The sequence below is a fragment of the Fonsecaea erecta genome (genome assembly GCF_001651985.1).
Source record: "Fonsecaea erecta strain CBS 125763 chromosome Unknown Scaff7, whole genome shotgun sequence".
Lineage (NCBI taxonomy): Eukaryota > Fungi > Ascomycota > Eurotiomycetes > Chaetothyriales > Herpotrichiellaceae > Fonsecaea > Fonsecaea erecta.
The window spans coordinates 81,908-105,195 of NW_017387250.1; the positions used below are offsets into that span (position 1 = coordinate 81,908).

Consider the following 23,288-nt stretch of genomic DNA (forward strand, 5'->3'; position numbering starts at 1 on the left):
CTAACAGCAGGCAGACCATAATCGTCCTTTATGCTTCATCGTCTCGATCATTTCGTGCACAAAAGCGGCCCGAAGCCTCTTGTTGTACATCTATTTGAATGTGCTGCGAGGTATCAAAGTCAAGGTGCGGCCCGCTTTTGTCCCGCACAGGTGCCAAGGTCAAGGATACGCATAAAGAGGAACACATTGCTCACATCGACGGATTAGCGGTATATGATTATTTTGGACAGGTAGCATGTTGATTGGTTCACCAGCAGAGAATGCGACGTATGTGATCCAGCTGCACATCTGAGCGTCTCGATACCTTTGTGGAGGGTGTGTTGTATGGATGATTATAATGGCCTTTCACACGACAGCCGAGGGTAAGAATCTCTCCTACTTTGGTGGCGAAACAAGGGGTTTCTTCGCAACGATGCTGGCGAGGTACGCTGTACGTATCAGGGTGATTTTGTAGACGTTATTCAGTCTCACGACGAGATGTCTTGCTGGATTAACAAAAGTCCACCAGCCATGGCGTACTCTCAGTACGGAGTACGGGTCTCTAACCTCCGGCGCTCTCCGTTACGAGTTCTCGCTTAGTCCGTTCTCGTTGTTTTCCCAGACATGGCGTCCACATGGCTGGTGGAGCTCGAAAAGAGGCCGGATTGGGACGCGGCTAATTTCCACCCTTTTGCTAGAACAAACCTACACAATCTTCTGTTTATCACCCCTTGTACAACCAACCAGTGCTGTCCGACAACACGTGCTCGTATCGACCGGGGATCTTGGTGTATGCTCGCAATCCAATATGCACTTTCTTGCCTGTGCTCAGGTTCCAAGGCAAGAATTTTGGACTTCAGTGGCTGAGACTGACCAGTCGCAATAACTAACTGACATTCCAGGGGTTCCTCTGTTGCCACTTCTCAGACTTGAGCCAGGTTCATCGCGTACGGGTATCGGCGCCACATTGAGACACCGAGTCTAGCAGGTGGGTATCAGCAGCATCCAGAGCTGTGGCGTAGCTGGCAATTACCAAAATTCATGGTGCGCCATCTAGATCGGGCCCATTTGGTCCAGCAGAAGTTGCAAAGTCCAGTCGGAACGCCTGTCCGTTGCCCAAAAGCCACCCTGCCGCAATGAGATGTCTTGTTATGGCTGCCTTGACGTCTAATAGTCAATCGACAGAGTTTCAACTGGAAATGCTACGGCCACGCGGCACTGGGCTGGCGTCGGGGATGCCGACACGCGAGCACTCAACATGCATTTCCAGCAGCTGAGTATAAACCCCCAAGACCCGTCACCCGAACGCGAGCTCTGTCTCCTTGTGGTCTCGCTTTTGACTGAGCAGTTCCTCCAATAATCCTGAAAACGATGGATCAAGCAGCGAACTTCACCAGTGGCACGGGAGCGACGCTCGCCGCAGTCCTTCAGCATTGGCAGCACAAGGCAGCACCTAGGAAGGCGGGAGTCGAGCCTCTGCCGGACGAGCCACAAAGAGCATACAAAGGAACAAAGGTCGACATCACGGAGTTGCAGCCTTCGACACCAAGAACGCCCAATAAAACCTTCTCGGAACCCCCTTTGCGAGAGTGGCCGCATGAACCCGTTCCCATCACCAATGAGCCCATCGTCGAACGGTGTCTCGATGCAGTCGATATGATACTATGTTTGCTTCCATGTATCCTCATGGTGAAGGCAGGGCTCTGTATTCTCGCTTCTGAGATTGATAAGACGCACGTGGGCGCCTCGATCGACAAGACCAGCCATTTGACTCTTCGCCTAATCGAATTCAACAGCCAGCTCACCACCATTTTTACAATCATCTTCATCGTCATTGTTTCCACCACTGTGCGGCGGTACGCCCTGTGGAAGGCCGAAAAGGGCGCCACGCTTGGAGAGATTGAGCAACTGCATGCATCCATCAGCCTGACAGCAACCCTAAAGGCCATCTGGTCACTGCGAAGATTCACGTTGACCGGCGTGTCCTTGATCTTCCTTTGGTCTTGGTACTATGTGGGATCTCAGGCGGCGTCGCGGGAGTACTCGTACCGTGATTCGGTCAGCTTTAGGACTCAGTCGGTTGCATTTCTCAGTTCGCATGCGGTATCTCCTTTCCAAGGCGACCGAATCGACACCGATAAGGTCTCGCCCGTCAAGCTGACCGACATGACGGCGCGGTATCACCTGTACAGCTCATTCACAGCGGGAACCCAGAAGACCAACGTCCAAGGTGCCAGAGAGGTCCAAGGAGCAGATATCTACGGAGCCACTCTCACGCCGTGGTATGGCCCTGCTCGCGACAGCTCTTCGCTCGAATTCGACCGTCATGGATGGTTGGAGATCCCACACATGTCTGATCAGCCCGTTATGTCGTCAATCGGAACATCGTTGTATTGGATGAACCGGACAGCTGGGACGAATGCCTGGACGCCGCAGAAGATGGTCGGCTCTTTCACTTATCAAGTGTCCAACTTTCAAGCGAATTGCACGGCGCCGTTCCTCTCCACCAAGGTCAAGCCAAAGGGGTCACTACCCGCCGTGTCCACCACGATGAACATGACTGCCATGCCGTTGGATGCGACCAAACCCCGCGAGCTATACTTCTGGAATTGGGTCAATGATACTCACAGTCTTACCTCAACCTGCGAGATGACCAACGTTACCGTCCAGATCCATGCGATCTGCACGGCGGCGACCTGCAAGCCCACGCGGATGAAGCACATCAGCACATCCCCACGCACATTGCTCGATTCCGACGTCTTTGCCACTCCATATCTGAATAGCTTGCTTCTGGCGTGCGGTATGCCCCAACGGGAGGGCGACTACTCGACCTTCGACGGTGACAACGGACTAGTGGACCTTAAGAATGGCCTCAAACAAAACGAGCTCAACACTACAGCGCTCCTGGAACAGGCTAGCGCTGAAGCCCAATTTCCTCTGTCCATGGCCATCACGCGATATATGAACACATACTTCACGTCGTCACAAATGTTGCGTTACGAGAGCAGTTTCCAGGACGACCTGGCGGTCAATGGATTCATTGCCCTGAACAATAATTCGGACTTTAGTTTCCTGAACATGAAGGGCGCCATCTACAACCCGCAATACTCTCTGTCGTGGCCGTGGCTGGTCATGGACATCGTCTCAAACGTCGTCCTCCTCGCTACCGCCGTGGCCGCGCTGTGGCTTCGGAAGCATACCCTAGCCCCGGACATCTTCGGGTTCGTGAGCAGTTTGACGAGGGACAACCCGCACCTGAATCTCCCCGAGGGAGGGAGCACACTCTCGGGCATTGAGCGCAGCAGAAGGATGAAGAAGGTTAGGGTAAAGATTGCAGACGTGGGAGAGCATTCGAGCGTCGGACGGGTTGGCCTGACACAGGTCGACGGACTAGATGACACCAAGGACTTAGAAAAGGGCAGGACTTACTACTAATGAAAACTCCGGGTAATCTTACAGGGGATCATGAAGATTATAACATAATGACACGGCCTTTTTTTCATCATATGTCTATTCCGTCCGCTGCTGCTGCTGCTTCTGCTGCCATTGCCGGACTCTCCGGCTCATCCTCTCTCCCCAGGTTACCGTATCGTAAACCCGCCATCAACCCTGATGTCTGCCCCGTTGATCATGCCACTCTCATCGCTACAGAGGAATTCGATCGCGCTGGCCACCTCCTCGGGGACCGCAAATCTTCCCGTGGGGATCTCGGATAAATGCTTCGCTTTCTTGTCTTCATCGGCCCACGCCTTTGCGGCTAAGGGGGTCCAGGTCACCGTCGGCGAAACCGTATTGGCGGTAATGCCCTTGGGCCCCCATTCAGACGCCATGCACCGGGTAAGGCCTAACAGCCCGGCCTTGGAGGCGCAGTAGGCACCGTGACCATCGAGGGCGACGTGGGCGGCTTGTGACGCGATGCTGACGATTCGGCCGGCAGGCGGAGTCCCCTCAAATCGGGAGGCTCTGAACTGATAGAGGTGGAAGAAAGCATTACTGCAATTGAAGGGGCCCAAAAGATTCGGCAGCAAATTCTTCATCGCCTCGTCCGCCGAGGTCTCTTCCAGAGGCTGAACGGAGACGTAGCCCGCTGCATTGATCAGTATACTTGGGAAGGCCTCAAACGCGGCGGCCTCTGCAAGTGTCCCGGCCTTGCCCAAGACGTCTTTGACGGAGGCCTCCGAGGTGATGTCGCATTCCAACGCCCACACCCTTTCAGGCTTGTCGGAACCAAACACCCGCTTCAGCGTGTCCACCACACGATCCCGTTCAAACGGGGCGTAGAGAAGGGCCACAGATGCCCCCCGGGCGTGGAGACGATGGGCAATTGAGGAACCAAGTCCGCCTGTGGCACATTGAGCAGGTACCACCTTGACAGAGGAAAGCAGAGACGGTGGTGTGCTGGAAAAGGAGCCAAAACTTACCAAGGCCACCAGCTATGATTGCCATACGTCCATCAAATGCGAAAGCCATGTTGATAGGTCGCACAAATCTGGACCAAGGACAATCTCTAATAGTTCGTCAAGCTCTTTTATAATTAATTTTGGCAGGGAGTCGTAGAGAGATGTGATGCAACTCATGACCCCGCACAGACTTCGACCGTAATACAGCCTGATATCGGAACGTGTACCTTGCGTGTAGCGTGTGTCATCTTCATGTACCACCAAACACTACAGGATGATGCCAATCAGATGCCAACTTAAAATACGAGTTCCAGAGTTGATCTCGTGTCATTTAGTCGGGCGCCAATATATATACCTATTATCTGCGGCTCAATCTCTGTGCGCTCGGGAAACATGACTCTCCCTCCCACCTCATGTATAAACTCCTGTACGGGCTCGCTGTGGAACTTCTCAACTTCAAACAATGTCTCGGAGGGCTCCCACCGTTGCCACCCCTTCGGCCACGAAACCCCTCTCGCCATGAGAATGGCACGACTTCTCGACCTGGCAACATAAAGCATCGTTCACGCCTCGGCCCCTTGGAAGCCACCGTATCCTTGGTGCCCGACGGTCGTACAAATTGACAAGTGTTCAGGGCCATCGTTGGTTGGAAATCCCACAAAGGCGAGTTCCTGCATGGCTCAAAGAGGAGATAGCTCCGACATAGTCCGACATTCCCGTCCCAGTCCCAGCAATCCCGAATTAGTCAGGAGAAATAACTACACTTGGTTACCGACCCGAATCAGAAACCGAATGGATTTTGTGCAGCTACAATCTTGTCAGCATCCCCTTCCTGAAAAAAAAAAAATGATCCGTCGCTTGAGAAGAAACTTACTCGCATTGGCCAGGTTTGCTCTTCTACCCGTCGGTTGAGGAGTCAACTTCTTGGCTTCAGGAACGCCGAATTTCACAGCAGGGGCGGGGCCGGTCTTTTGCGGCTGCAGAGGTGCAATGGTCGGGAGTTGAGGAAGAGGTGGCAGCGCTGGGACAGGGGGCGGCTGGAAGCTCCCAAACCCGTTTTGCTGCGGCACTTGCCCGAAGCCAGTGGCTTGTGGCTGCAGTGGCTGCTGAAAGGCGGTTTGTTGGGGTTGAAGAGGTCCTAGCTGAGGGAATCCTGTCTGGGCTTGGACGCCAGGACCAAACCCATTGATCTGAGGTTGTGGAGCAGGAGACACAAACCCAGTTCTTTGCGGCTGCAGTGCTGGTGGAAGGACCGTGTTGATGCCACCCGGGGGAGGGCTTTGTTGAAATGGTATACCTGTGGGCTGCGGCTGGAAAGGTGGTCGTGGATCCGCAAAAGGACTTCCCGCCGCATTCCCATTTATATATGGTTGCTGTTGGAACTGGCCAAATTGCTGCGGCTGCTGGAAACCGGTAGGTTGTGGCGCCAGTCCATATTGCCCGATACCTTGGTTTGGTTGGATAAAGCCGGTAGCCTGAGGTTGCAGCTGCAACTGTTGGAATTGCTGCTGCAAACGCTGTTGCGATAAATCGTTCAAGCTCTGCCCAGGAGGAGCTTGCAGGGCGGATGGTCGTGGAATGCCTGTTAATTGTGGTTGCAAAGGCTGCAGTCCGAATTGGTTTAGTTGAGGGTTTTGAGGAGCAGAAGTCGGGCGAGGCGGAGGAGGGAGCAGCCCTGCACCGGCAAAGCTCTGCTGTGGTGCCAAGGGTCGCTGTCGGGGGACGTTCAACTGCTGCTGCGGCTGGAACGCAGTCGTCTGGGGCTGCAGCGGTGCCGGAGGTTGGTTCAGTTGTGAGAAGAAAACAGGATTGGCACCGGTTTGTTGAGGTTGTTGTACTGGGGGAGACAGGGCGGGAGCGGGAGCAGGCTGTGGTTGAGGTTGAGGTGGTGGCTGTTGAACCGGCGCGGGAGCAGGCGCGGGAGTAGGCTGAAGTGGCGCCGGCAAAGGTCCGTCGAGCAGGGAGGATAGATCTTTCGTTGCTCCCGTGGGGGGCTTAGGCGCGGGCGATGGAGTGGCAGCAGCAGGAGCAGGTTGTGAGGCGGCGGTTGGTTGGCTAGGTGCCTTGACCGTCCAAGCATCATCGTCGAAACCACTCTTGACGGGTTCTCTTGGAGGCGCTTGGGTGAGCGGTGTCGCCCTTGCATCTGAAGGTGGCTTCTTTTCTTCCTTCGGTGCAAAGGCATCGGCGTCAACAACATCACTTGTCGACCGGGTGGGTTCCGGCCTGCCTCTGCGTGTGTTGTTGTGCAAAGTTCCCCCAGGTCCCGAGAAGAGGCCTCCCTGTGCTGACTCTCCGTTGGTGCCATTGGTGGTCGGAGCTCGCGTTCGTGCAAACTTCTGATCCAAAAACTTCATGACTTTGAGTATATCGCCTTCCTTGAAACCCAAAGTTCGCAGCGTTTCGGGCGTAATGTCAGGAAGGACGCTTTCATCCATTGAGTCGCGGATCATGGCCTGAGCATATCGGTCGCATTGATGCGGACCAACACCGGCCGAGAGAAAAAAATCGAACCAATCGTACTCAGGGGCTTTCGGCTGCTCTGTTGCCCTGGGCCCAACGCTGGCTCCAGGCCGAGAATTTGGTTGTTCTTGATTCCGATGTCTCATCTTAATCAAATCAGCCACTGGAATGTGCTCCTCGATCGGTTCGTGAATTACCTGCTCAACGTAGTCAAGGTCTTCGGGGGACATCTTCGATACGGGAACGGCAATTTTGACACCATTGACCTTGTGCAAATGAATCTTGCCATCTGTCACTCGCAAGAACTCCGCTTCAACTTTGAACGTCCCCGAATGGTCTGTCCAAGTTCTGACTTTCTCAGGGTCTGGCTTCGACCGACCCTTCTTCCGCTCATCCTTCTCTCTCCTATCTCGTCGGCGGGGTTGCTCATCGGCGAGGCTGCTGCCGCGCTGGGGAATTTCGCTGCGAGATCTCGCAAGCTCCGCATCTTGACGGGCTCTGTCAGCTCGAGCTGCTTCTCTTGCCAGCCGTTCTTCTTCGAGTCGGTTCTGATCAACCACCGACAAGCCAGCATTGGCACCCGAGCGCGAAGGCGGCTCTATCGTGACAAACCCAGTAACTTCAATGTAGCTGCTCGGCACAACGCCTTCTTTGCCATTCTTCAGGCGTCTGACATTCCACCACTCTTCAGATTTGGTATCATCCAGGATGATGACCTCGTCTCCTATGCCAACTGTGACTTCATCATCACCTTGCGCTGGGAAATCATAAAGAACCTTTCCTTTCTTGTGAGTGCCGCCACCGCTGGCAGCAGTCATGACCTCCCGGAGACCTTCGGCCCTCTGAGCACCAGCAATTTCCCCGAGTGCTGACACAATCTCCTCTGCAGTATCCTTTGCACCTGCATGCAGATCCAGACTTTTACTCGGCTTGACAAGCTCAATGAAGACGTGCTTGCCCTCGATGGAATAGTGCGTCATCTTATCCGCGGTCCATTCCTGCGAAGGCCCATCTCTCGACTTCTCGGGAGCGAGCATGATGGTTCCGGTTGCAATGTTGATTCCTAATGTTGTTGGCATTTTCCTCCTCCTGCCCATGGCTGACACCATTTCACTTATGTTGTATAAGTGGAAACCGCCAGGCGATCGCACTGCGGCCTCCTCATCCTCCGGCTGCGGAATGGCTCGATTGTAAGGGGGAGAAGGAAGGGGACCTTGAGAAACTTCGTGCGACGTCGGCCGTCGTGGAAGAGCTGGGGCAGGCTCTTCTTCGTCTGAGGCATCTGGAGTGAACTGTTGACGAGGGATTGCAGGTGGCGGAGACGATATGGTTCGAGCAGCGGTTGGAGAAGCGGGAGGTCCGCCTCCCAAAACGCGGGCTAGATTGGCGGCCGGACTGTGTATGGGTCGAGCCGGGGAGACCGGACTTGCGGGCGCCTCTGGTTCAGCTACCGGCGGATTCGAGTATCCTCTTGAACGCACAGAGGGGGACCGTGGAGGGAGAGCGGGTGTAGCAGAGACCGAGCTTGATATCTCGATGTAGTTGGCGGGCGCAAAACCATAATCATCACCAACACCAACCAAGGTCCAATCGGGGTCGGAGGTATCATAGACGTCCAGTATAGCATCCTCGGTGAAAGAAACTTCCTCGTCCGTCTGGCGAGAATAGTCATAGAGAGCTTTGGCAGTATGGGCGGGTTTCGCGGCTTCAACATAGTTGTTTGGGATCAGGCCTTCAGGTTCGTCGTCATCGTCACCGACTGCCTTCTTCTTTGCCTTCCACCAGTCATCCTCGACGCTCTTCTCCAGGATATATAACAGTTCCCCCTCTTTGATCTCTAACTCCCCAGCGCTCTGCGGGTAGTAGTCATAGATGGCGGTGCATATCGCGACGAAGCCCATAATGGGGGCTGCGGCGGAATCGATAGGCAGGGAGGAGCAGCAGCAGTGGTCAGAAGGACTGGGTGGAAGTAAATGCCATCAATGTGATGTCGGACGATTCGGAGAGAGTCGAAGGGAAATGAGGTAGTGCAATTTTTGGGGGGTTTCACCTCGACGGCTAAGCGAACAGTAAGATGGCCTACTAGCGGGCGAAGGCGAGTTGAGAGTGAGAGGAAGAACGAGGGCAAAGGTAGCGCGGTTTTGAGGCCGAGGGCGTCTTGACTCTAGAGGTCGTCAATGTACAAGAACTCTCACGCTCACAAAGACAGATAGTGGAACAATCGGACGGGGTTGGCAGGATCAAGAGTCGAGGTGCTCGAGGTGCTCGAGGTGTGGTCGCAGGTTTGACCAGTTCCAGGAACCTCCCCGGCGCAACTGGATGCCAAGAAGGGACCTGCGAGTTGCGTCTCCCGTCACCGTCTCCGCCAACATCCACCGGCACCGGCACCCAAAAATGCTTACATCAACATGCATCGAGATATAAGGTACCCAGCAAGGTCTCCACGTATCACGACCACTGTGCTTAGAAGTCACATTTGGACAGAGGGACCTGGAGTTGCACAGCGCATGCTTTATGTACTACAGACCGAACAGGAGACTGTCCTGTTCGAGATCCCAATTAGTCGTTCTCACTGGCCATATCAAGAGTGTTATGGCAACCTTAATTGACCTATTCGCACTATCGGCTATCTGGCTCAGGCCTCTCCAACATATTCCCGACTGCCAGTCTCTTCTTCACTCTCCTCCGATGGAGGATTGCTTCTTTCTGGCTCATTCTTCTCTTCTTCCTCTTCGTCGTCGTCATCGTCATCTGTAGCCACCACCCCTCGAAGCTGAATGTGCCCGTTGATGTCGTCCAACCGTTCAATCTTCCAGTCCTTGGAGCCCGCCAGCTTTTGCAGCTCCTCGCGGAAAGCATCAATGTCCTCCGGGCTCAGATCAAGCTTCTCGAGCTCTGCCTTGGACATGCCAGAGATCTGTCCTTTCTTCTGCATGATGATGGTCTCGGCTTTTTCATCCTTGGTGAGGACAATACGCCCCCTCTCGAGTCTCTTGCCATCGCGACCTACTAGCTTCATAGCACCCACTTCGACATTGCCCAGCGTGACCTGCTGAGGCTGTCTTTGACCCAGCGTCGGACGAGAGCCCTCCTCTCCGTGACGTGCTTCCCACGCCGCCACATCATCTTCCGAGACGATCTCCCGGCAAGTGATGAGATGAGCTCGACTCTCCTTTGGTGGCTGGAAGGCAACATCGTTACAGAGCCGTGGAGTGTAGATGATCATGAGATAGGCGCAGGTAGCCGTCTCTTTGATCCAGCCAATCCGGTCGGTCAGTTGTGGATTACAGTGGAACTGCACCTCGATCTTGCGGTCGTTCCCCGTGAGGTCGCAGGGTGTTCCGCCCTCCAGCCGCTGGACGAGGTAGTTGGTCTCGGCTTTTGACCGGACTTCCGTCGAGAGCGCCTTGTCGGAGCCAGGCTGTGGTTTCCAATCTCCCGATTTTTGAGATTCAAATTTGCCCAAAACGTAGCTTGGAGTGGTGGGGTCTTCTTGCGGTGGCCATATCCTGCCGTTGGTGCCTGGTGGAAGGGCATGGAATTGGGTTACCTGAGCATTGTAGCAGAATGAATAGGTCCACCAGCCTGTAGAGTAGTATAGGCATTGATTCGATGCCATGCCCTGGAGGAGCTGTGATGCCCTAGCGACGGCGTGGTCCAGCTCTTTCTCGCGGTCTCCGGCAGGCGGTTCGGGGGTAGTCCGATTGTCGGCGGTGTCTTTTGCTTCTGGGATGAAGCACAGATAGGGATATCCATGGAGAGAGAGGTGCTCGTAAGAGCCCGACTGCACTGAGGCTTCTGTCCCAGCGTTATCGTCAGTCTCTTGGTTGAGACCTGCGGAGACGTCCTTCAAACGTGTCTGCGCGGACCGTCGATCACCAACTGCGGTTTCCCGCCGCCGGCGGTCTAGGATGTCTTGGGCATCGGTATCGAGTATGTATGTTTTTGAGAATTCAACGCTATACTATTGCGTGGTCAGTGTCGAAATGTGCCCATCTGATCGACGAGAGTGGGAAAGTACCTGAGGAAAGGCAAACAGATCGTCGTTGACGCTGAATGCAATCTCGCTTGCCCAACAAACACACAGCAGAAATGAAAGCGCGAAACACGTACGAAGGCCAAAAAGACGCCTCATCACGATTCGAGAACTCTCCCATCAATACATGGCTGGTATTGCCGCACTGGTGCTAGCACTTGTGACCGAAACAACACGTCGCACGAGTGCTCGCAGGGAATGGTGACATACGCCAAGGTGAGCATGGAACGGTCGTGGGGGCTCATTCCAGAACCGACACGCCGAGCAAGGGTCTAGGCTAATTACATATTTGTTTTCATCTGAGATCACAGGGCACAATCTTCTACCCAACTATTCTACTCACACTGGTTACACGAACCACATACAGTATCTCTCGGTGAACATGGCTGAGGAAGCCTCGTCGACTTTCTCCCTCGCCGGCAAAGGCCTCAAAATCGACACCAAGGAAGATCTCGAGAAACACATTGACCTCCTCAGATCATCCTCTTCGGTTACTCACATCGACCTCTCTGGAAATACGTTAGGCGTCTCTGCGTGCGCCGCACTTGCACCTATCCTGGCCTCCAAGTCAACGCTTCAAAGCGCCGATCTGCACGACATCTTCACGTCACGTCTTCTCGACGAGATCCCGCCAGCATTATCCTCTCTACTCACCGCCCTGCTCGAGTGCCCCAACCTGCACACGATAGACCTCAGCGACAATGCATTCGGTCTCAACACAAAGGATCCTCTCGTGGATTTCCTGTCCAAACATACCCCGTTAAAGCACCTGGTCTTAAACAACAATGGCATGGGTCCCGAAGCCGGCACCGCCATTGCTGAAGCCCTTATCAAGCTCGCAGAGAGGAAAGAGGCGGCGAGAAAAGAGGGAAAGGATGTACCATACCTGGAAAGCATTGTCTGCGGTCGCAATAGGCTGGAGAACGGGAGCATGCCTGCCTGGGCCAGGGCATACGAGGCACACAAGGATGGCATCAAAAGCGTGAAGATGACACAAAATGGTATCCGACCGGAGGGCATTTCCCATCTCATTTCGTCGGGTTTGTCAAAATGCGAAAATCTTGAGGTACTCGACATGCAAGACAATACATTCACTTTGAAAGGCGCCCAAGCCCTGGCAAAGGCGTTGGGTGGTTGGTCGAATCTCAAAGAGCTCGGTGTTGGCGACGACCTGTTGGGTGCCCGCGGTGCAATCAAAGTGTTTGAGTCTTTCTCCGCCGGAGGTAACGACAGTGTGGAGATCCTCAGATTACAGTACAATGATATCAACCCAGCAGGCATGAAGTCGTTGCTGAGAGCCGCAAAACACGATCTACCAAGATTACGGCGGGTGGAACTAAACGGGAACAAGTTTGAGGAGGAGGATCCTTCTGTAGAAGAGTTGGCTGCACTGTTGAGCGACAGAAAAGATGAGTTGGGCAAGGACGAGGACCCTGAGGATCATTGGGGATTAGACGAATTGGATGAGTTAGAAGGAGAGGATGAGGAGGAGGAAGACGAAGAAGAAGCCGAAGAAGAGGAAGAGGATGAGTTAGCAGAGAGAGTCCTCAAGGAGGCAGACGAGGCTGAGGAAGAGAAAGTGGCCGAGGAGAAGGATAAAGAAGTCGATGAGTTGGCCAATGCCCTGGAAAAGACGCGTGTATGAGCGGCGATCGATGCGGGTTGAAATCCCAGCGCATAATTGAGCGTGGTTCAAGATATCAAGAATCCTTTTTTGGCGAACAGGCATAGCACAGGACGATACCCAATAGAAACAAGTTGCAATCTTGAGCAAATGCTGCTTTCTTTGTCTGCTCAAATCAAGTCTGATTGATTGGAATGTCCGCTTCTCAGCCCATCCCAGTGTCTCGTAACCAGATGGTTGCAAGTCAGTATCGGGCTAGGCCACCTGTTCCCAGTCGACGTGTCCGAAGACCTAGTTCTGTACAACAGGTACTCGTGGTGAAAGCCACCCCATCGAATTCACTTGGCTCTTCACATTTCAGAACGCTTTAATAACCACCGGGAGGAAAGGGGGGAATATCTTGCAGGTGAGCGTTTCCACGGTAGCTAGGAGCTCTGAGGATTCAATCTGCTAAGAGCAATGCCGCTGGGTCTGCATTGAGCTCGGCCGATGAACAGTGTGGCAGCGCTGGCACAGTTTCATGATGGGGCGAAGCGAACTCTCGAGAGTGTGAAGGTGTTGGAAATCCCTGAAGCATGGGAAGTACAACGTCAACGTGTCCACAGCCACAGAGCTAATGGCCATAGATGTGCAACAGCCGATCCTCCACACCATCAAGAATGCTCCAATGGTCCAAAACCTCCAGATTCTCTGCCTCCGCCTGGAACATCTTATGGGGTTCTTGGCCTGGGCCAAATGGATTGGCATTTGCACCTGGGTTCATTTGCGCCATCTGTTGTGCCATCTGACTGGCTGCATTCTCATTGCCGAGAATGAAGATGAAAACGCTCTGGAGGCCGAAGAGGCACAAAAAGTACCACGACAAGCTAGACACCCATCTCACATCCAAGTCTCGGGTCATGACGCCAGACTGCAGCATGGATTTGAACCGAATGGTGAGCGGAAAGGGCAATTTGAGAATGACGAAGCCGGCGAAGAAGGCATTGATCCAGGACATGATCAGCGTCTGCGGGATCATCATGGCCATATTTCCTTTCATCATTCCCATCATGCCCTCCATGGCCGCAGGGTCAGACATTGGGTTCGCTGCGCCTTGATCTTTGGATTCTGGTCCACCTTTCAGAAACGTGCCTTTGTGGTAGCCATCGACAAGATATTCTTTTCGGCGGTTAAATGAAGGTGTTGTCACCGAGGCAGCAGCGTTATTCCGCAGGTTAATTCCACGAAGAAGCGCCTGGCGCTCACGAGACTCGGCAAGGCTGTTCGGAGGTTTTGGTGGAGTCTGTAGGAGAACGGAGGCGTAGTGGCGGAGGACTCCAGTCAAGATCATCACAATGGTGATGGGCAGCAAAATCCAATAGCTGTTGGAGTAAGTCAGCAGAGAGCAGAATTGTGTCTGAAGCAGGTAACTCACAACAGAGCAGGATCACGATGGATCACTTGCTCCGTTCCTTCGACAGCCATCTTCTTGTCGACCGTTGGTCCACTGACGATGAGAACAGGTGCACAGGCTCAGTAACGCTGAATTGTAGTCGTGTCGTCGATGTTGATGATGGGCGATAAACTCGTTGACTGGCTCGGGAAACCTGCCTGATCCTTCAAATGTTGGCGATGTGGGTCTTTCGCCCGAAGCAGGTCTATCTTGACTTCATGTCCATTGGGAGATTTCCTCCACAATGAGAGAATAGACAGAGGTCAAACGCCTTGGCCGGGGCGTCGCATATAGCGTCAAAATATATCAGGGGTACATCAACACCACAGCACCAGTAAAATCGCAGGGTCAGCTAGATCGATAACGATAAGCAGCATGAGTGACGACGAAGTATTTGTGAACATAATTGTCATTTTGTCTCCTTATGGACATGGAGCCTTCTTTAGACGAGAAGCAGGCTTGCTATGCATATGAGCAGGAATGCCACCATAAACGCCAACCCTCCCCACCCTTCGTCTGCATATCAGGCATCATCATGCCCCCACCCATTCTTCAGCCTCGTCCTCGTCCTCGGCCTGGGCCTCGTCGACCAGCTCCCATTCTGCCAACTCGCAGTCGGCGCACGCCTTCCTCACAGCCAGCTCCTTGTATTTTGCGAACTTGATCAAGTGTGGGGGACATTTTGGCTTTTCCACCCAGGTGATGGCCCACAGAGCCCTGCATTTTGGATAGTTCTTGCAGATGTACAGGATTATGCCTTCCAGTTTGTATTCATTGTCAGTCTGCTTCTTGTTGATCGATGAGATGATCGCAGACGCGTCGGCAGGAGCTTTGTCAACGATTTGGATTTGGCTGCGCACGGGGACAAGGTTGCGACCATTAAGAGAAAGGGTTGGTGATCGGGTGACGACTGTGGTGGCCATCTTGTCCCGTTTGATTCTCGGTGGTGGAATAGTTTGAATGTAAAGGGTATCGACTTGAAGACGGTGGTATCTTTGTCGCGTGAAGTTGAAGTAGTAGAGAGATCTGCTTGCTTGGTTTGATCGGACTGTGGGTGTGGAAAAGACTTTGAACAAGAAGAAAAAGATGGAGGATTTTGTGGGCAGATATCTGTAGTGAAGGGTGATGAAGAGGTTGAAACGCAGCGAGATATGCTTGGCTCATCCCATTGTGAAGTATTTGTCTGGAAGTCATCAGTAGCTTGTGGTCAAGCTGTAGTCTGATGTGGTGTCGGCTGTCATCTCTAAGACGTCCTGTCACCCAGGCTTGTCCAGGGGGGGCGACAGCGTGGCGTTGGATTTCCCCAGTCTCTTAGGGTCGCACAAGCTCTGTGTCCACGTGTGCATCCCTGTGTTCGATCGCAGCAGAGCCAAAGTGGTTGATGACACTCCATTCCTCGTTCGCATCACTTTCTTCAATCAAATCCCACGACAGCTCCTTTGCCAAAGTCTTGTCCGCTCCGGTAGCGGGTTCACCCAAAGGTATGTCCTCAAATCCAACAGCGAGCACCATACTATTTTTTTCTCCTTTCATTTCATTCAGCGACTTTTCAGACCACCTCCCGCATTGCTTTGTCTCCAGCTTCGCCATGCACCGTGCTTCTTCTCCCAAACCACCCTGTTTCCCCGACGCCTCTTTGCACAGGCAACACAACCTGGGGATGGCAATTTGCTTGTACGAGTTCAAATCCATGGGATTCCGAATTTTCTTTCGCGGTTGTGGACTCCACTGCATTGCCCAGAGAAAGCCACAATCCAGATTACAGCAATAGTAATATTCAGCGCCATCAGTCGAGTGGCCTCTAAGTGTTGATGGTGGTTGAGTAAGTATGGTGATGTATAGTCGCGACGGACCGATTGTGAGAGGACTGGCCACCAACTGATTAACAAGCAGGTTTCGATTGTCTTGGAACGAAGAAGAGGAGTATGGCGCCATGATGACAGGTATGAAAATGTCGAATTCCGCTTGGATGAGGAGGCCTAATTTTGCACGGTCCAGTTGTTCTTAGCCAACGGTGAATTGTGACAATTTGAATTGCAAAGGCAACGCAGTGGTCGGAGATGATCTACACTTAGCAGGCAAGCTGTGATGCCAGCTATGTGTAGCGCCTGCTACAGTGTTTTGTGCAGGACTGTTGCAATTTTGGCTTAGTATGATGCGGACCTATATGCAGGAGAAAACGAAGGTGAGTAACACGTGTAAGAAGAAAGAGTGACCAAACTTCTGAGGACCTGTTTGGTGTTTGGGTTTTGTCCAAACAATGGTTCCGGAATTTTCTCTCCAGGCTAATGGACAGCCCAACCACTGTTGTCTCGGCGATATTAAATCGTTACCATTTGTGAAGCGCTTTTTCTGCCTGACCAACTCGTCCGAGTAAGCTTTCGTCGTGAAAGGATCAACTTATAGAAGGGCAAGACAATCAGCAGATGTGGCGACCACTTATTGAAGGAGCAAACGCTTCAACTCCAGGTTCACGCGTCGGGAGGCCAGCTCTTGAGATGCTCCGCCTTTCATATCTGGCCTGTTTGACCTCTGGATCTCCGTTGGAAGCCGTTCTTTGGAGCAAAGAATACAACGCGACCCAGCTTCCATCGCAGTGCCATCACGGAGCTTGTATGTATCGAGCCTCTATCATCTGCTGCATGATTGTAACGAGAGTTGCCGCATGCAGACCCAACACAACTGTTGTCCTACTGCTAGTCAGACTTTTGTTCGCTGCTGTGTCTCCCATTCCTGGAAAGTAACTTTGTGTGAGGAAGTGGAGGTTTCGATGGTCAGTTTGCTTCAGCGTGAAGAGCAGTGACACCAGCGCCTTTGCTGTGGACCTCTGTGTTAACGGGCATGGTATGACAATCTGCAGAATCCTCGTTTGTAGTAGCGAGCTCTGAAGCGTGCAGTCAGGAAGATATATCGGAAGTTAATGACGACATTGCTGTTTACTGTCATTGATGAGTCTGTGGTGCCTGTGAGATGAAGAGAGATTGAAATAGACCGTGTTCTGTCACTTTGCGTGAAGTCAGCCCTGGCCACGTTAGGTCTGTGAGGTAAGTAACTTGTTCACTGAGCACATTGGTAGTGAACAACCCCGAGCAAGGCCGTTGGAGGTTTGTGTCACCTTCATCAAGCGTGACAAGAAGCCCCCTTTCCAAAGTGTATGAAAGTTAGCCTTCTCTCAAGGCTCATTGCTCGTTTTCACCATTTCTCGTCCCAACATAAATACTGCAATAATAAAATCCTCACAAGAAAACAAGCAGCAAGGATCTCTAGATAGAGACATAACAACAATTCACCAGCACAGGGAAGCAACCATTCTACTCACAATGGCAAATGTTGACTTCGGCAGTAACATCAACTTCGGGGCGTGGTGGATATGACACCACCCGAGTTCAACCGTCCTCAAGTGACTCTGGACCAGGCTCCATGAAATGAATGGGCATCTCGATTGTCGTTATCCCAAACAGCAAACACCAGGACAGGCATCCAGTTGTCGACGAACGACACCACAAAGAAGACAAGAAATGGTACATCGATGGTACCTGCGTCGTCCACAATGATCATCGGTATCGAGGATGAGCTTCGAACAACAAATGGAGGACAACAAATGGAGGGAGACCGGTACACCTGCTGGTGGTAGTGTGCTACTAAATCAAGTTGGGCATGGATGACAAGAATCTGCGCTGACTCTGCTCTTGTTGGCGAAGACGAATAAGAAACTGGTTCTTGTGATCCAGGATAGCGGTTCTAGATCAGTGGTCCACCGATAGCCAGTAGATGAGAGTTTAAGCAGTGGAAGCTAGCCAGCAGAGCACGAGTATCAATCAAAAAGACATCCGAGCTCAACTTCATGTATTCGTCCTGGGTGCTTTCCGAGCTAGGGTTGTATTTCGATCAAATGGTATGCAGCGTAGCGAGAAGCAGATCCGGGGCAGGCAAGGAGGCCAGTAAACAGGTCAGCCTCTGCCGTTCGTTGAGAGTCATCGTTTTGCAGTACCGGGAACCCATGTTTCCGGAGCCCAATTTGCTCCAGGGTTTGAGCCTGTGGGCCTTGATTTCTTCTGCTGGTCCATGTTGCTTCCGATGCTGTTGCTCATATTTTCTGATTGTGGCGGCTGGCTGTGAATATCTTCTGCTCGAGCTCGATCTCTTTGGAGGCCACCGGGCAACGACGGAGCGATGACCGATGGCGTTGGCGTTGGTTTCTCAATGTACCTTGCCTTTGCAGCCCATTTTTCATCGGCCAGCCTCGCCATAACCTTTAGTTGAGCTTGTCTTTGCACATCGGCGGCTTGTTCTTGCAGGGTCGGAGGATCGTGGCGGGTTTGGCGCAGCCACTGATGCCACTGAGGTGAGATCTGGACATCCGAAAGGGAGGAGAGAGTGGCTCTTCGTCGACCTTTCACGATGCGACGCCATCGGTTGTGATTGAGGGCATCTTTGAACTCCCAGAAGGTGTTGCCATAGAGGTCTTGTCCTGTCGTGATGTCAGTCTGCTCTCAGTCCGTTGGCCCTCAGCTCCAGTAATCGGGCATACCAACTAAGAATCTCTTCCTCCATGGCAAACGAAGCATCTTCCACCGCAACCATAGGTCTCGAAACCCTCCCATCTTGATTGCCGTAGGTGAACAAAACGTGTAAAAGAAGCTTTGGTTAAAATAAAGAACGGACTCTACACAACGGGCGGAAAGCTGCATACATCGTTGCACATTTCTTGGATCCGACGTCAACCTGCAGCAATGTCCTGGTGGGGCCCCGGTCCTGTCCTCGTCTCACACTCCACAGGACTCTATGGACTTCGTACATAGCCCTCTTCACTTGCCCTCTGCATGCGCGGCCACCGTCGGGTTTCTCGGGCCTGACATCTTCCTTTTGAGTCACTACTGCCTCTTCATTAGATTTAACATTTAAGATTCCGAACACCCTTGAAACATTGCAGAACGGCTGCAATCATGGCGTCGGTGACAAGTCTCGATCAAGACATGCGCAAACTGCGCCTCGAGCGATATACTCCCGGTGCTGCAAACGAGGTGAGAAGCTGGATCGAAAGTACTCTGGGCGAGAGATTGGCTCCAGGGGATTTGATGGACGCCCTGCGGGACGGAGTAGCTCTTTGCAAGTATGCGTTTATCTGTTGACGGTGTGGCTGTCGTGCTAACCTGAACATCAGACTCGTTAATCTTGCCGTGTCTCCAGGCATCAAGTATAAGCAGTCGAACATGCCCTTTGTGCAGATGGAGAACATCTCGCACTTCCTCCGTGCCTGCGAGATTGCGCCGTTGAGCCTCCCCTCTCATGACCGATTCCTGACAGTCGACCTCTACGACTCTAAAGACCCTGCACAGGTCTTGCAGTGTATCGCTGCCTTCAGCCGCCGGGCAAACCAACTGAATCCTTCCGTATTCCCTACGACATTGGGAGCAAAGAGCAAATCTGCCATGAGCCCACAAGGAACAGGCTCAAGTGGACCGAGATCGCCGGCTTACACGACTACCACCAGCTCGCGGCCACGGGGCTCGAGCAATGCAACCGCTGAAAATCCATCTACCACCTTCAACCCTCTCAATAAGGCCGCGTACTCTGGGCGTGTTAGCCCCACCAAAAACATCCTCAGCCGAGGAGGGCTGGTGTCTGGCGGGAGTGTCAGCAGTTGGAGCAATAAGGCTGACGAGACCAAGACCGCGCCCGCATGGAATATCCATCAGTATGGGTACATGGGAGGGGCGAGTCAAGGTAACCAAGGTGTTGCTTTCGGCGCTCGGAGACAAATTACCTCCCCAAGCCCCAGCGTCCCCAGCCTCGCAGAGAAAGAGAAGCGGCTCCGGGAAGAGGCAGAGAGAAAGAAACTAGAAGCAGAAGGACTTGAACAACAACAGCGGGCTCAACAAGCTGCAGAGGAAGCGCAAGCACGCTTAGAAGAAGAACGTAGATGGGCTCAGGAAACCCAACGCTTGAGAGAACAAGAAGCCGCTGCGCAGCGAGACCTCGAGCGACAGCGTCTACAAGAAGAAGAGCGCGTCCGTCGTGAAGAACAGCGTCGCAAAGAGCTAGCCTATGAACGCGATCGGGAGCGAGAAGCTCAGGACCAGGCAGATCGTGAGGCTCGTATGGCGCAGGAACGAGGTCGTCAACGCACTGTCAGTGATGCTCGCCTCAACGGACAGTTTCTCAGTCAATATCAAGCAGATCAGGCGAGAAGTAACGTCACTTCCCCCACTCTACCAAAGCCCGCTGCCGAGCAGGACTCGGCTGAAAGCCGGCGCATTGCAGAACTAGAGCGTCAGTTGGAGGAGATGAGAGCGCAGCAGAGACAAACTCAGTCCGCCAGACCGGTGCCCGAGCCAGAACCTCCAGCGCCTGCACTTCCAAGCAGAACCCCAGTCAGCCAAACAAGCCATGAGGATGACTGGGCTGCATCAGAGCGCCAATACCTGCAGCAAGAATGGCGGAAGGCACAGAACGACCAGCCTCCTCCCAAACCACCACGTCCTGAATCCATATCGTCAACGTCTTCTCGTCCGCTACCCGACCCCGCGACGTATCAGCCAGGCACCAATCGCACAGATCGATATCTTGCCTCAAATGCCGCCCCTGCTCAGCCGAATGTTGCGTCTCACCGCCCTCAGGACTTTTCCACCACAACCGAAGTGGACCTCGAAAACCAACGGCGTATTCAATCTCAACAGCGCACGAAAGCTGGTGGCTGGGCCTCGAAATCCCTCCTCGAGCGGGAAATGGAACGCGAGCGTGAACGGCAGAGAGAGTGGGAAGAAGCACAGAAAGACACTGCATCCAGAGCCAGGGATATAAAAGAGGGAAGCGGACCTGGTCAGACCTGGGATGTCCACCAATACGGGTTCGTGGGCGGGGATAGCCAGAACCGTGGTGGTCCAGGGCTGGGAGTTGGTGGTGCCAGAAGACAGATCATCGGCCCAAGACCGCCGCCTTAGGCAGAATACAATATCGAGTCGAACGGGCTAAGATCTGGGTGGGGCCAGGTCATGATGCGACAATAAAGCTTGAGAAGGAACATGCCTTTCGACAGTGGCATCGTGAGCGTCATAAATGAGCAATGCAATTTGAATGGCCTCCTGGCGAGGAGAGACGAAATAGAAATCTGCTCGAACGCTTCTTGTTTGGAGTGCCGGGTTTGCAGTACATGAAACAGCTTCCCTACGTTGCTGCTTCCACAACCACTGTGACCATGACCTCATCTCTCTTGTCATTCACCAGCGCCAGATTTCTCTATCACTCTGGTAAGTCTCTCCCCACTTTCAAGCAGCCATTCCCGCGCAAGGTCATCGTCTCCTTGCCTCTTCTTTCCGTCTCCTTTGTTCTCTGCGACACAGCAGAGCCTCTTTTTTACGCCGATCGCGGCAGCTCGAGCCAAACTTCTCGTTCTCTGCAGATTTCCAATCTGTGCGAGACATCTGGTTAGACTCTCCAGCAAGACGCTGACTCTGGCGTTGGCGTCAACGCTGTCCTTTGCCGCAGCAAAGGGAAGGTATTCTTGCTCCAGCTTACTCTTGGAGAGCAAGACGTGGCTCCTGATACTTGGAGCAGAGGATTCGAGGAGGCGTTGGAGGAGGGCTTCGCACAAATCCGCCAAAGAGGTCGGTCCGAGGGGATTGGAAGGGGTGGGAAGGACAATCTGGGCGAAGACAGGGAGGGACAGAGGACGAATGAATTCCACGAAAAGGATATTCAGCTCGTCTAGGTCGGGAAAGGTTGTAGGGGACGTAGACATCAGGGTCGGGTGAGAGGCGACGTAGGTCAGCAGCCTTAACAGTCGGAGGCGGAGAGCGAGGCAAGAAGGGCCGCCAAGTCTCGAGGCGGGAGAGTTCTCTCCGTCTGTGGCATACGCACTGTGAAGACTTCCTGCGCTAGACTTTGGCGTTACCCGTGTTGATGAAGGAGTCCGGCTTCGTACCCTTAAGCGATTTCGAGGCCATCCGCTTGCCCCAGTGCCAGCGCTTGCGGCGTCGTCCTCGTCGTCTTCGAACATGTCCAAGTCATCCTCGGCTTCATAGTCGCCAAAGACGTCCTCATAAATGTTGACGTCGACTTCGCGTTTCTTGATCTTCCCATGCTCCTTCTCGGGCTTTTTCAATTCGTTGGGGAATATCTCACGAAACTCGTTGAGCGAGCGCTGACTCCCATCCGCGAAAATCGCTCGCAGGATCCGCCTAGCGCGTGCATGTCCACCCGTGGACAGTTCGATATACTGCCAGAGCAAAGACTCATCGGCCGATGAATTTTCTGCCGCGTTTCGTATATGCCAATCTTCTTCTAGGACATCAACTAGAAACTCGAGGAGAAGTTGGTAATGATCCCATCGAGCAGCATGAACACCAGGTCGACATGCACAGTTGAATGCCCAGCCCACTAGTTGCCAGAAGTCTTCGGCGCGAGTCCAAAGACTCTGCGAGTGGGCGTATGGAGTGTTGATTTCATTTTCACCGTCTACGCTATCACTTTCGCCGCCTGCATCGCCCTCCTCGCCGATGGAACGGTGAGGACTGCGACGTGTGAATCGAAAATCGAATTTACGGAAGGAGAATGCCGAGGCGAAGTCGGCATTGACGGGTCCGACGAGGGTATTGATCAGTCGAAGTAGTCGAAGAGCGGCATTTGCCTGATTCTGCTTCTCGCGTGAGTCCGTTCTGGATGTAATGGTAGGGTGGACTGCCAATGTGGCAGCAACAGCGATTTGGGAGCGTGGTGGAATCGTCACCGGGTGCAGTGGAGCGAGGGCAGACACGCTGTTGCCAACAATTGATAGGAGCAAATCAAAAGCTTGCGTCAAAAGCCCCTCCTCAAGGAATATTTGCACGTGCTGCTCTAGTTCAAAGGAGATTTCTTTTGTCGGTCGGTATTGTACATCTCCCTGTATCGCTGAGCCCTCTCTTTCTCTGGGCACGGATTCTTTGTGAGGAGAGGATTGCAGAGATAAGCGGACAGGAAGCGTCATGGTTGATCGGACGCCGGACACCGAGTGAGGAGTCCTATATTGCAGGCGCGTTTACGGGGTGGTCTGAGGCTGGATTACTCAAGTTGGGAGATAACTCGATGAAATGAAGTCCGTCAGCCTTGTGCAGCCTTGTTTTGGTCAATGGTCAATTGACAGTTTAGGTTTAGCGTGGAATTTCTTGCAACCGCGAATCTGCCGACGCTGTTGTTCGGCATAATAATACTCCGCACCGAGTAATTACATACTATTACGACCTTACACGTTACTATTCCGTACACCTCTCACACACACACATTGCTTCAAACATGCCACTGTCATAGAATCAATCACTGGCATGCATAACGTGTAACAAACTCTGTGGAGACGCTTCTTGTGCTTGTTCGGGCCCA

The 23,288-nt window shown here is 53.1% G+C and overlaps 10 protein-coding genes across 10 annotated transcripts; 3 read left to right on the top strand and 7 right to left on the bottom strand.

Moving 5' to 3' along the window:
- Positions 1 to 1,350: 1,350 nt before the first annotated feature.
- On the top strand, positions 1,351 to 3,414 carry AYL99_07879 (hypothetical protein; the record flags this gene model as incomplete). The annotated part of the gene is made up of 1 exon (XM_018839388.1): positions 1,351 to 3,414. The coding sequence occupies one exon, from the start codon at positions 1,351 to 1,353 to the stop codon at positions 3,412 to 3,414; it is 2,064 nt and encodes a 687-aa protein (XP_018690509.1).
- A 146-nt stretch (positions 3,415 to 3,560) lies between these two features.
- Positions 3,561 to 4,449, bottom strand: AYL99_07880 (hypothetical protein; the record flags this gene model as incomplete). Its single annotated transcript, XM_018839389.1, has 2 exons — positions 3,561 to 4,321; positions 4,401 to 4,449. 2 exons carry the CDS (start codon positions 4,447 to 4,449, stop codon positions 3,561 to 3,563), a joined length of 810 nt encoding a protein of 269 aa, XP_018690510.1.
- A 688-nt stretch (positions 4,450 to 5,137) lies between these two features.
- Positions 5,138 to 8,743, bottom strand: AYL99_07881 (hypothetical protein; the record flags this gene model as incomplete). Its single annotated transcript, XM_018839390.1, has 2 exons — positions 5,138 to 5,142; positions 5,254 to 8,743. 2 exons carry the CDS (start codon positions 8,741 to 8,743, stop codon positions 5,138 to 5,140), a joined length of 3,495 nt encoding a protein of 1,164 aa, XP_018690511.1.
- A 734-nt stretch (positions 8,744 to 9,477) lies between these two features.
- On the bottom strand, positions 9,478 to 10,977 carry AYL99_07882 (hypothetical protein; the record flags this gene model as incomplete). The annotated part of the gene is made up of 2 exons (XM_018839391.1): positions 9,478 to 10,806; positions 10,864 to 10,977. The coding sequence occupies 2 exons, from the start codon at positions 10,975 to 10,977 to the stop codon at positions 9,478 to 9,480; spliced, it is 1,443 nt and encodes a 480-aa protein (XP_018690512.1).
- Positions 10,978 to 11,260: 283 nt separating this feature from the next.
- On the top strand, positions 11,261 to 12,523 carry AYL99_07883 (hypothetical protein; the record flags this gene model as incomplete). The annotated part of the gene is made up of 1 exon (XM_018839392.1): positions 11,261 to 12,523. One exon carries the CDS (start codon positions 11,261 to 11,263, stop codon positions 12,521 to 12,523), a length of 1,263 nt encoding a protein of 420 aa, XP_018690513.1.
- Positions 12,524 to 13,115: 592 nt separating this feature from the next.
- Positions 13,116 to 13,966, bottom strand: AYL99_07884 (hypothetical protein; the record flags this gene model as incomplete). Its single annotated transcript, XM_018839393.1, has 2 exons — positions 13,116 to 13,863; positions 13,917 to 13,966. 2 exons carry the CDS (start codon positions 13,964 to 13,966, stop codon positions 13,116 to 13,118), a joined length of 798 nt encoding a protein of 265 aa, XP_018690514.1.
- Positions 13,967 to 14,467: 501 nt separating this feature from the next.
- Positions 14,468 to 14,857, bottom strand: AYL99_07885 (hypothetical protein; the record flags this gene model as incomplete). Its single annotated transcript, XM_018839394.1, has 1 exon — positions 14,468 to 14,857. The coding sequence occupies one exon, from the start codon at positions 14,855 to 14,857 to the stop codon at positions 14,468 to 14,470; it is 390 nt and encodes a 129-aa protein (XP_018690515.1).
- Positions 14,858 to 17,908: 3,051 nt separating this feature from the next.
- On the bottom strand, positions 17,909 to 18,518 carry AYL99_07886 (hypothetical protein; the record flags this gene model as incomplete). The annotated part of the gene is made up of 2 exons (XM_018839395.1): positions 17,909 to 18,405; positions 18,470 to 18,518. 2 exons carry the CDS (start codon positions 18,516 to 18,518, stop codon positions 17,909 to 17,911), a joined length of 546 nt encoding a protein of 181 aa, XP_018690516.1.
- A 362-nt stretch (positions 18,519 to 18,880) lies between these two features.
- AYL99_07887 (hypothetical protein) lies at positions 18,881 to 20,878 on the top strand (the record flags this gene model as incomplete). The annotated part of the gene is made up of 2 exons (XM_018839396.1): positions 18,881 to 19,047; positions 19,099 to 20,878. The coding sequence occupies 2 exons, from the start codon at positions 18,881 to 18,883 to the stop codon at positions 20,876 to 20,878; spliced, it is 1,947 nt and encodes a 648-aa protein (XP_018690517.1).
- A 272-nt stretch (positions 20,879 to 21,150) lies between these two features.
- AYL99_07888 (hypothetical protein) lies at positions 21,151 to 22,899 on the bottom strand (the record flags this gene model as incomplete). Its single annotated transcript, XM_018839397.1, has 1 exon — positions 21,151 to 22,899. The coding sequence occupies one exon, from the start codon at positions 22,897 to 22,899 to the stop codon at positions 21,151 to 21,153; it is 1,749 nt and encodes a 582-aa protein (XP_018690518.1).
- Between the last annotated feature and the right edge of the window lie 389 nt (positions 22,900 to 23,288).